Source organism: Cotesia glomerata, linkage group LG2 (assembly GCF_020080835.1).
Source record: "Cotesia glomerata isolate CgM1 linkage group LG2, MPM_Cglom_v2.3, whole genome shotgun sequence".
Taxonomy (NCBI): domain Eukaryota; kingdom Metazoa; phylum Arthropoda; class Insecta; order Hymenoptera; family Braconidae; genus Cotesia; species Cotesia glomerata.
Window position 1 is genome coordinate 25,749,400 of NC_058159.1, and position 12,738 is coordinate 25,762,137.

Here is a 12,738-nt window from a genome sequence, read left to right on the forward strand (position 1 = left end):
GACCTACCCGAACACTACACGAAAGATTGATTAATATCGTAATTATTGAATCTACATCATGATTATGCTATGATACAGACAATAATTCTAAAATGGCTGCAACAGTAAAACTGTTTCATTAAGGGGTTACATGGGTTTCGTGGGTTCAAAAAATCGATTTTTTTTTTTTGGCTCATTGATTTCTACAACATCTCAAGAATATTGTCCTAAATTTTCAAGTCGATCCGAATAATAGTTTTGGAGATACAACCTTAGGAAGGTGTGCGCTCCAAGTCAGGTATAGAAGGGTCAGCGCGCCTCAGGTATAGTGAGCAGCTGCTCGTCTATTGTTTGTCTGTCATTGTTGTATATTACTTTCACTTCCTAAGGAAAACTAGTTTGAAATATTTTATTTGGTGATTACTTCTTGAAGCACGAGGTTCATTTGAGGTTATCTCAAGTTTCTATCATATAATTTATTAAAAACGTGGTATTATTTGTGGTTATCTAGTGTCATTTATGAAGTTGATAAACAATGCATAAAATTTCAAGAAAACAGTTAACCGTTGGAGCTCGTAGAAAAGATAGACCGAGAAAAAGGAGACAGTCCTTTAATCCTAAAGATCCGGAAACTGATGATAGTTCCTTCACGAGCACCTCAGCAAAAAAATTAAAAGGTGATGATAAAGAGCACGTGCCAGAAGAGGATACACTCCAATATTCAATCATAGATTTTGCCTTGGTTTTCTCAACTCTCTCATCGTTTGTGCGGTGTTCTAACATTATTGACGATGAAGATAAAGATCAATTGTGTAATGGTAAAGTACAATTTAAGCAATGTTCGAAATTTGGTCTGGGATATAAAATCGTAGTAGAATGTGAACGATGTGATCCAAAATATATTTTATCTTGTCAAAAAATCGGAAGAATGTATGAACTAAATCGCCGGTTCATTTTTGTTATGAGAATATTGGGCTTAGGGCTCGCCGGATGCAAGAAATTCTGCGGTTTGATGGACATAAGCAGTTCATTTTTAAACCAGTCTACATACGATTTTTATATTGATAAAATACATGAGTGTATTGAGACAGTTACTCAGACTCTATTCTCATCTGCTGCTGAAGAAGAAAAACAATTTACAAATATTGAAAACGATTTACAAGATACGACAGATGTGAGTGTTTCCGGTGACGGTACCTGGAAGAAAGGTGGTTTCTCATCACTATATGGTGTGAGTTCACTAATCGGATATTATTCGGGAAAAGTGTTGGATGTGTTGGTGAAATCTTCTTATTGTAAGTTATGTGAAAGCTGGAAAAAAAAATTAGATACTGCAGAATATGAAGAATGGAAAGAAGAACACATTGAAACAAATCAATGCACCGCCAATCACACTGGAGCATCAGGAAACATGGAAGTCTCATCGATTATTGAAATGTTTAAACGCTCGATTGTCAAATATGGACTGAGGTTCATAAATTATATAGGAGATGGGGACTCAAAAACCTACTCTGGTCTTCTCAAAGCCCAGCCTTACGGTGACGATTTTGTTATCACTAAAAAAGAATGCGTTGGACACGTGCAAAAAAGAATGGGGACCCGTTTGCGTGAGTTAGTAAAGAAAACAACTGAGGAAAAAATAGTAAAAGGTAAAAACACAAAAAATTCTTTCTGGCAAAGGTAAACTGACCAGTAAACTAATAGACAAATTAACTGTGTACTATGGTTTGGCGATAAGGAGAAACTGTGAATCAGTAGAAAAAATGAAAGAGGCTATATGGGCTACCTATTATCACTATAGCTCTACAGATACAAAACCTCAGCACGATAACTGCCCAAAAGGTCCAGACTCTTGGTGCGCTTGGCAACGAGCATCAGCTACAAATACTCTTTCATCATTTAAACATGAGTATACTCCATTACCAGATGAAGTTTTGATTGCTATGAAACCAATATATGATGATCTCAGTAAGGATGAGCTTCTTGAACGGTGTGTTGGTGGTTTCACACAAAATAACAACGAAAGCTTCAACCAGTTGATCTGGAAAATTACTCCAAAAATACTTCCTGCTGGTTCAAAGATTGTTAATATTGCGGCATTGGTCGCTGCTTGTATCTTCAATGAAGGAACATCAGCTTTATTATTGATTATGCACGGTATGGATTTAAAATTAGGCCGAAACTCCCACGAATATGCCCGAATTTCGGATGAAAACCGTGTATGCGCAGCTGAAAAAAAATCTGCGAGCGAGACTCGCGAAGCCAGAATCCGTCATCGACAGGAGCAAAAGGATGCCCTGGACATTGCAACTGCTGCAGGATCTTTACTTTATGGCCCAGGAATCGACGATTCACTGTAAGTTACAAAAAACATTTTTTTTTCCACTTTTATTGTTACTCAAAACTTTAAACGCGTTTTTCTCGGAACCGTGTTTTCAATGTCGGTTGTCAAATGTTCTCGAAAACTACTCAACCGATCTTGATGAAATTTCACACAGGTGTTCGAGATACAATTTACTCGTGCTTGGACGAAGGATTTTTTTTTTTCAATTACAACTATTTAAAAAAAAACAAAATGTCAAGCAAATTTGACCGAAATTTTCATTTTTTTGGAAAAATGTCTGCCAAAATTCCAATTTTTACTTTTTTTTTCTTTCCTTCGTTCAAGCACGAGTTTATGGTCTTAACTAAAAAACTTATTTTTGTTTTTTCATTTTAGATGATTTTGTCAGGAGTTATGCTGACAACGCAGACGCACCTTTTTTCCGAGGGGTCACCGGAAATGACGTCACAATGGAGGAGTTTTAATTTTTTTTTTTTTGAAAATTTTAGAAGTTATTCTTTAAATATGTATCTATAAGACAGAAAAAAATTTGAATTAAATAAATAATTTTTTACATAGAAAAAAAAATATTGAAAATAGGCCTTTTTTTACCCGACGAAACCCATGTAACCCCTTAAACGAATTCTAAAAGGAATAATATTGAAGCTATTACCACTTCTGAAGAGTAAAAATTAAAGCTCAATAAAAGAGCTTTACGATGCAACTTACCGAATTTTGATATCTGGTCTAGATCAGTAATTATACCAAGTTGAAGGTGAAAACATCAATTTTTACGATTTTCAAAATTTCAAAATCCTGTCACTTCCAAATTACTCGACGATTAAGCTCATCTTCGAACTTAACCTTGGTATTTATCGATAGATAAAGCATGTTAAGTTTGAGAAGAATCAGTTATAAATTGAAAACGCTACACTGAGAAAAAAAAACATTTTATCCAGAAAAAAATTTCTTGGCTCAAGAATCGTTTAAAGTGAATTTTGGTTTTTTGACAAAAGAATTTCAATATCTATCATGATAATAAAATGTTGGCATTAATTTTGATAAATTAACAAACGAATAGGTTCACTTGAATTAAACAAAAAATACTTTGATTAATTCGATCAATTCTTGAGACAAGAAAATATATTCTTGAAAATTATCAAGAATATATATTCTTGTGACAAGAAAATTTTCTCAAGAGTAGTACTTTTTTCTCAGTATATTGTGCTGACAAGCCGCATTATATCGTATCAATATATATCAATCCATACATATATGGGTGATTCTCTGTAAGGATGTTTTTCGCTGTCCCAGGCATTTTTTTATTGGAAAAATTGTTATTTAGTTACTGAAAAAAATTTTTTATGAAAGTAAAAAAACATTTCTATTTGGAGCATTGAAAATTAAAATAAAATAAATTTTGGTTTTTTTGCTATAAATTCGTAAACCACTAAAATGACAGTCCCCTGGGCTGTCCCATTCCCAAAATTGAAACTTTAAGATTAAATTTTAAGTTATTCGTCCATAATATATCATTTTGTCGATTATGTTTATAAAATTAATTAGTTAACTAACAATATTCTTCAATAAAAAGTACCGAAAATTAATTTGATTCATTAAATTCATTAAAACAAAGTTTATTCCAGGCGTTTTAAGATTAGTCCCCTGCCAGAAGTTCAAAGCCAAAAAAAAAAAATCCAGCGTGTTATTTTACCTTTTGTAAGGTTTATAAGGATCTAATTAGCCTTAAGTTAATAACCATAGAGGTGTTAGCACTTTATCGCCATTTTATTTAGTGTCAAAGCTCCGTTTGTGCTGGAAATATGTGTCTGGGCCACTTCAAAACTCAGTCCCCTGATGGTAACTATTTTTATTTATATTATTTATTATTATGAGTTTTACTTGTATATCGTTTTCTGGTTTTTACAAGGCTAATTGTCTCAGCTTCTCCGCATATAGTCTTTTTTTTTTTTTTTTTTTTTTCAACTCTTTATTATCAACATATTCTCCACTCTTTTTATAATCAACATGTTCTCCACTTTTTATTATCAACATGTTCTCCGCTTTTATAATCAGCATATCATTTTCGCACATAACTCTATTCTCAATGCGGCTGTGGACCGACTTGTGCTTTCTGTACTGTATTTACCCTATTCCTCACCCCTTTCTATCGGTTGTTGGAATAGTGGCGATGGGGAAACCACAGAGAAAACCCATGCCAGTACAGTCGGCTACCGGAGCGATCTCCGACAGTTGGTGTTGGAACTATTCGAACAACCGTCGGGGCTCGAACCCTCGCCTCACGACATGATACACGAACGAACTAACGGGATAATGACTTAGTCCGCTCGGCCATCATGCCGCTGTTTATTTTTATTTATAATTTATTTATAAAATTGGATCCATGAGTCTAAATATTATTCTAATTAATGTAAACATTCATTGAGAACTTGAAAAGTTGAATGCATTGAAATAGTTTGCTTGATTTTTCTCAATTTGATAAAAAAAAACAGTCCCCTGTCATGTTATACGACAAAAGACACACAAATATCGAAAAAACAAAAATTAATTTGGCTGTTTATTTATTATCATTAAGCTGATAGTTTTGTAGCCCTTGTTAATTTTTTATCTAATAAAATCAAAAATAATTTGGTCGGACAATTTTGTACAGATTTAAGACGTCCTTACAGAGAATCACCCATATAAACTTTTGAACGAACTACATTTTCTGACTCAGTTTGACAAACTGAGTCAGAAAATGGCTAAATTTTTTAAAACTTGCGCCATGAGGACGGCTGCAATAGTTAGATTTTTATAAAATCTACTAAAAATTCCTGAAAAATCGTGACCACCCGAGGGAACGTAATTTTTTAGTATTTATTATTATATTATACTGGTATTTTTTATTTTTTTCAACAAAATTGTTGAAGTTCTGTGTAACTATCGTCACAAACCGACACGAGTGGGCGACGAGAAGAGCACGCGCAAATATATGGAACGTTGCTTCTAAATTTAAATCCCAGTAAGTTCTGGAAATAGATGTTATGAGTGCGAGGACAGGACCGCGAGATACCTGACTATATTGTCCTGTTAAACAATAAATCATTCATTCACTATTTTTTCATTTAAAAAATATTAAAACGTTTAAAAAAATGACAGAAATCATAATCATAGTTTAATATTTTAAAAAATTAATTTTTTTTTGGCCAAAAAATAAAATTTTAAAATTGAGGATTAAAAATGAAAAAATTAATAAATATTAAAAAAACATTTAGCTATTTTACAAAAAAAATAATCAAATCAGAAACTAAAATAACGAAGCCCGCCTTCTTGTTCTTTTTCTTGACTCTTGGAAGTATTATCCACACTTTATATTTTTAGCTACATCAGCGACGTGACTGGTATTATATAGTACACAGTTCAGCTGATATGTGTACAACGTATGGATAAGAAATAAAAAATAATAATAAAAGCCGCAATTGATGGCCAAAGAGAGCGGGGGCAGGAGGCTAAATACTTTTTCAAATTTATATATATTATATTGTTGTTATTTTTATTATTATTGTTAAGAACAGATGTGTAGCGTAAGTTGCAGAAGACTACTGTGAGATAAAGTGAGACATGATCATCCAAATGGTTAGCGCCGTCTGCGTAATCTGAGCTTTCCGAACCCCCGACCATATATGTCCGCCTCACTCGCTCTCTCTCCTTTCTACTCGCTCCTACTCGCTTGCACTATCTTTGTCTGATGTTTTCTTCTAGTAGTACGATATTTCACTAATTGTAAGGATTTTAAGCCATTTATTGCAGGATACCATTGAAAACATAAACGATTGTTGAAATAGAAAATTAGCGACCTCTTAAGTTTTGAAAAATTACATTTCTTAAAATTAAACATTAGGCACGTAATTTTTATCTAATTGTAAAATTATGATCTTTTAATTTTTTAAACTTCGAATTTTAAAGATTGAAAAATATTTTTTTAAATATGAGAGAAATTTTTCAATTGACTCATTTTAACAAAAAATTTATGGAATTTTGATAATTTATTGTGATAAATAATTTTAAATTTATTTCGATAAAAAAATTTTTTTAGTAGATTCACGTCTATTTAAGAACCTTCAAAGAATTAGAACAGAAAATCTATCATTTGATTCCAATTATAATTATAATGAACGTTTAATTTTGTTAAATTACACGGAAAAAATAAAAATTTAAAAATGATAGTTTAAAGGACAATTTGTAAAAGCTGGATAAATTTTGTAAGAAATACATTTAAAAACTGTACAATTATATATAAAATTGTGAAAAAAAAATTTTTGGATTTTATTTAATAAAAATGTTATTTGAAATTTTTTCAGTTTTTAGCTTGAAGTTTTTTTTGTTATTACAAAAACTATAATTTTTCAATTTTTTTTCCGTGTACTATTTTTAAGTAAGGATAAAAAAAAAGTTACTTCAAATTGGACAGTTAATGAATCTTCATTAATTTTTAATATTATCGGAGCTTTACTTACTTCACCAACTATTAATTTATCTTCTAAATAACTTTCACTGTGTAATTCTAGAAATATAAATAATAAAATTATTAATATTTTGTAGTTAATAAATTTGTCTATTATAATTGTAATAAATAACATTAAAATAATATCAAAATTTTTTATTTCACACAATTCAAAAAAAAATTTGTTTTCTATTTAATAATTAAACTGACAGTGTTATGTTTAATGTTATAGTTTAAAGATATTTTTCAACTAAAACTATTAACAATATAAAGTGATTTTAAGTAATTCATTTACTTAATGCATTTTTAAAGTAAGTGAAGTAATTAATTAAAAGTAAAGTAATTATATATCTTAATAATTAACAACAAAATAAATTATAGTAAATTCAAGAAACTTTTAAAAATAAAAATAAATGCAACTTACATTCACCATAATATCTTTTTCTTTCATATAACAATCTACTTACTGAATAATTATTCATTTATTTTTTTCAATTAAAAAATTTTTGACCAACTGAGTGTAATCACATTAGTAACATTGACAGATTATAATTACTCAAAAAGTAGCAAACATCGAGAATAAAATTAGACGGCAATATCCCATTGAAAATACCAAATAGCACTTGGTCTGTGCGTTCAAGTATCATCTTCCGCTGCAGAGCCTTTTTTACGTGAAACGCAAGAATTTCTCCGTAGAGTGGGAATTTTTCAATCCACCCTTTTACTTGATCAACAGAAACTTCGACGTGTTTGAAGCGGAGAGCCAAAGTGTGCTGAGAACTCCTAAGAATCGTGAAGTAGGACCAGTTGGTGGACAATTCTTTGGTGTTCTTCATCAGTTGGATTTCTTCAGAACATTCAGCTCGCAAATTGTCAAATTTTTCATCTTCAACAGCTTCTCTGTTTTCTTCACAGACATAAAATCCAGCGACAATCAATTTGACAATATGACGTTTTATTGAATATTTAAGAAAAATTCTTCCAAACATATCGAACTCAAAATTGTGACCCAATATAACATTTACCGGCAGCTTGTTATAAATATTTTTAGTATTTATATCAATATTTGTGTTTAGAATCAACTGTAAGTAGCCTGAGGGGTCCGTTCTAGCAGCAGAGAATACACATGTTTCATTAATTTCGTTAAAAGCCTGGATGTCAATGTATGGATGATCCAACAATAACTCTATTAAATCCATTGAATCTTTCAAAGTACAAGCAACCATCAAAGGTGTGCATTTCCGGAGTGAGGTCATACCAGACATCATTAAGTTAACATCAGCACCATGGCTAATCAAGAGCTCCATTATGCTCAAATTAGATTTTTCGACAGCACAACCGAAAGGTGACATGTTAAAGTTACCAAATTTATAGTCATTGACTTGAGCACCACGACTGAGTAACAATTCCACCATTTCATATCTGTTGAAACTGACGGCTATTGTTAATAGCGATTGGTGATCCTCTCCTAGATCATTGATATCAACACCAGTATCTAATAATTTCTGGACAGTCTTCAACTTGTTACACTTGACAGCAAATTCCAATACTGAATTTCCGTATCCTGTCGTAGCCTGGAGATCGCATTTCAAAGCTAACAAGTGATCGATCATTGCTTGATCATTCAGGCCTATTGCAATATGAATTATTGACATTGCAACTATACCTCTGAATGGTTGATCATGTATTTTTACTGAATTGAAGTCATTTTGCCAAAAAAGGTAATTATATTCCACTCCAATTTCCAGTACGACGTCCTTCGACAGTCTGCCTGCTTTTATTTCTTCACAAACCTCGTCATAATTTTTTTCACCAAAAATTTTTAACTTTTTAAATTCTTTATAATTATCAATTTCTCTTCTGTTTCCCATTTTAATTAGATTGATTAATACAACTCGAAGAAGTTGAGATTCGCGCACAAAAAATTGTAAGTCATTATTAGTAAAGATAAAAAAAAATTATAATTTCATAAAAGTTTATTATAATTATTTACTTAAATAAATATTTTGTTTCAATTCTAATATGGAAGATAATGTTGCAAAATTCCTCTCTTATATTGTTTTTTCACAAAAGTTTGTTTTGTTTTTCAGTTCATTTGACGCTTACTAGATAGCAGCACGTGGTGCTTTTCGTCCGACGTCTGTCATTTAATGTCGAATGAGGCAATGTCACGATGTTTATATTTTACATGTCGACAGGTCGCAAGTATGCATATGGAATAACCTCTATTCACTTTTTATTAATAATTAACTTATTTATTTAATAATATAAAATAAAAAAATTAAAATGATGGATATAAAACAAAAAGTAATTGATAGATTCAGAGAATTATTAGGTACTGTCTTGAAAAATTTAAATAAATCAACATAATTTCATGAATAGCTCCAGATTAAAATTTTTGGAGCTACAATCAGAATTAATTGACGACTGGAGAGTTCGTTTATTATAACTACTCCAAACTAAATCAAACCTGTGAAGATTTACTTCATTCTTTAATTCCTAGCATACTTAACTCTGTAAATTAAGTTCTAAATGTTTTAATTGAGTGGGGAATTACCGTTGTATGTATTCAATATTTACATTATATTTATCAGAAATTAGTAGCACCAAGATTTTTTTTGAAAATTCAAAATAACAATTCATACTGAATTCATATGAAACTTTAAATTTTTAAATCTGAAAATTTTTTTTTTTTAGTATGAGAGAAATTTTTCAATTGACTCCTCTTAAAAAAATTTATGGATTTTTAAGAGAATTTTGATCATTTATGGTGATATGTAATTTTCAATTTATTTCGATAAAAAATTCTTTAATGGATTCATGGTTATTTATATTAAGAACCTTCAAAGAATTAGAAAAGAAAATCTATCATTTGATTCCAATTATAATTATAATGAGCCCTTAACTTTGTAAAATTACACGGAAAAAATAAAAATTAAAAAATGATAGTTTAAAGGACAATTTGTAAAAGCTGGTTAAATTCTGTAAGAATTACATTTAAAAACTGATGAAGTTTCTTTTGTTATTGCAAAAACTATAATTTTTCAATTTTTTTTTCCGTATACTATTTTCAAGTGAACATAACTAAGAAAAAAAAAACGAAGTTACTTCAAATTGGACAGTTCACTAACTATTAATTTATCTCCTAAATAACCTTCACTGTGTAATTCTAGAAAAATAAATAAAATTATTAATATTTTGTAGTTAATTCATTTGTCTATCATAATTGTAATAAATAACATGAAAATAATAACAAAAATTTTAAGGCTGGCAATAGCCTAGTCGGCTCAGTGCCCGCTTTTCGAAAGAGTGGGACCTAGGTTCGATCATGGGTTTTCTTTGTGGTTTCCCCATGATTCTGTTCCAACAGCCTGAGAAGGTGAGGTTCAGGGTGAATACGGTACAGAAAGCACAAGTCGGTCCACAGCCGCAATATAAAGCAAAGGAAGTGTTGTTGGGTGGGACTTGCTGAGGTCCAATATAGAAGAAGAGTAAAGAAAGCGTAAATGCTAGAAGAAAGAGGGGAGATCAGCCTTGTAAAAACCAAGAAAGGTGTACAAGTAAAAAGCAATTCTTCTTCTTCTAATAAAAAAATTTTTTATTTCACACAATACAAAAATATTTGTTTTTTATTTAATAATTAAACTGACAGTGTTATGTTTGATGTTATAGTTTAAAGATATTTTTTAATTAAAACTATTAATAATATCAAGTGATTTTAAGTGATTTATTTACTTGATGCAGCACTTTTAGAGTAAGTGAAGTAACTAATTAAAATTAAAGTAATTATATATCTTAATAATTAAAAGCAAAATAATTTATAATAAATTCAGGACACTTTTAAAAATAAAAAAAATGCAACTTACATTTACCAAAATATCTTTATCTTTCATATAAAAATCTACTTACTAAATAATTATTCATTCATTTTTTTCAATCAAAAAATTTTTGACCAACTGAATGCCATCACTCTAGTAACTTTGACAGATCATAATTATTCAAAAAGTGGTACACATTGTTAATAATAGTGTCCGGCAAAATTTTATATAAAATATCGAATAGCACTTGGTCTGTGCGTTTAAGTATCATCTTCCGCTGCAGAGCTTTTTTAAAGTGAAACGCAAGAATTTTTCCGTAGAGTGGGAATTTTTCAATCCACCCTTCTTCTTGATCAACAGAAACTTCGACGTGTTTGAAGCGGAGAGCCAAAAAATGCTGAGACCTCCTAAGAATCGTAAAGCAAGACCAGTTGGTGTACAATTCTTCGGTGTTCTTCATCAGTTGGATTTCTTCAGAACATTCAGCTCGCAAATAGTCAAATTTTTTATCTCTGACAGCTACTCTGTTTTCTTTACAGACATAAAATCCAGCGACAATCAATTTGACAATATGATGTTTTATTAAATAATTATTGTCATTCGATACAATATCTAACGGCAGCTCGTCACCAATATTTTTAGTATTTATATCAATGTTTGTGTTTAGAATTAACTGTAGCTGGTCTGAGTGGTCGTTTCTAGCAGCAACAAATACACAACTTTCAGCAAAGTTGTCAACAGCCTGGATGTCAATATATGGATGATTCAACAATAACTCTACTGAATCCATTGTATCTCTGAAAAAACAAGCAGCCATCAAAGGTGTGCCTGTCCGGGCTAAGGTTATACCAGACATCATTAAATTAACATCAGCACCATGACTAATTAGGAGCTCCATCATCTTCACATTAGATTCAGCGACAGCACAACCGAAAGGTGACTCGTTAATGTGACAAAATTTACCGACATTGACTTGAGCACCGCGACTGATTAACAATTCCACCATTTCCAAATTGTTAGAATCGACGGCTGTTACTAATAGCAATTGGAGATCTTCTCCTAGATTATTGGTATCAATACCAGTAGCTAATAATTTCTGGACAGTTGTCAACTTGTTACACATGACAGCAAATTGCAATACTGAATATCCGTATCCTGTCGTCGCCTGGAGATTGCAATTCAAAGCTAACAAGTGATCTATCATTGCTTGATCATTCAGGGCTATTGCAACATGAATTATTGACATTGCAACTGTACGTGGGAATAGGCAATCACGTATGTCTACCGAATTGAAGTGATATTGGCTAAAAAGATATTTATATTGCACTCCAATTTTCAGTACGACATCCTTCGACAATCCACCTGCTTTTATTTCTTCACAAACCTCGTCGTAATTCTTTTCACCCAGAATTTTTAACTTTTTAAATTCTTTATAATTATCAATTTCTTCCATTTTGATTGGAATATTGATTAATACAACTCAAAGAAGATGAGATTCGCGCACAAAAAATTGTTAGTTATTATTAGTAAAGATAAAAAAAAAATTATAATTTAATAAAAGTTTATTATAAGGTTTACTAAATAACATTTTACTTCAATTCTAATATGAAGAATAAAGATGCGGAGTTTCTCTCCCTCCATAAATTCCTAAACTTTGTTTCATTTTTCAGTTTATTTGACGCCTACTAGATGACAGCACGTGGTGCTTTTCGTCCGTCGTCTGTCATTTAATGTCTTTGAGGCTATGTCACAATGTTTATATTTTACATGTCGACAGGTCGCATGTATGCATATGGAATAACCTCCATTTGCTTTTTATTAATATAATTTAACTTATTTATTTAATAGTATGAAATAAAAAAATTTAAATGATGAATATAAAACAGCAAGTAGTAGATAGATTCAACGAATCATTCCGTGCAAAAAAATTCTGATTCAAAATGAGTTTAAGATTGAAATTCATATTTTGACACAAATATAAATTAGTTTTGAGATCAATCCACATTTAAAATTGATTTGTATATACACAGTAAAAAATTTTGCGTCATTGCGTCAAAAAATTTTGTGTTAAATATTTAACACAAAATTTTTTGACGCAATGACGCAAAATTTTT

The 12,738-nt window shown here is 30.8% G+C and overlaps 1 protein-coding gene across 1 annotated transcript; it reads right to left on the reverse strand.

Moving 5' to 3' along the window:
* Positions 1–5,344: 5,344 nt before the first annotated feature.
* LOC123259084 (ankyrin-1-like) lies at positions 5,345–12,098 on the reverse strand. Its single transcript, XM_044719351.1, has 5 exons — positions 11,314–12,098; positions 10,954–10,961; positions 7,420–7,896; positions 6,820–6,866; positions 5,345–5,389 (listed from the first exon to the last, which is right to left on the reverse strand). The coding sequence occupies exons 1-5, from the start codon at positions 12,075–12,077 to the stop codon at positions 5,345–5,347; spliced, it is 1,341 nt and encodes a 446-aa protein (XP_044575286.1). The 5' UTR covers positions 12,078–12,098.
* Positions 12,099–12,738: the final 640 nt, after the last annotated feature.

Coding starts and splice junctions, on each gene's coding strand:
- LOC123259084 (XM_044719351.1), bottom strand. CDS start 12,077: ATGGAAGAAATTGATAATTATAAAGAATTTAAAAAGTTAAAAATTCTG. Junction 6,867..7,419: donor CACAGACCAAGTGCTATTTG/GTATTTTCAATG, acceptor TTATATTTCTAG/AATTACACAGTGAAAGTTAT. Junction 5,390..6,819: donor ATAAATTAATAGTTGGTGAA/GTAAGTAAAGCT, acceptor ATTGTTTAACAG/GACAATATAGTCAGGTATCT.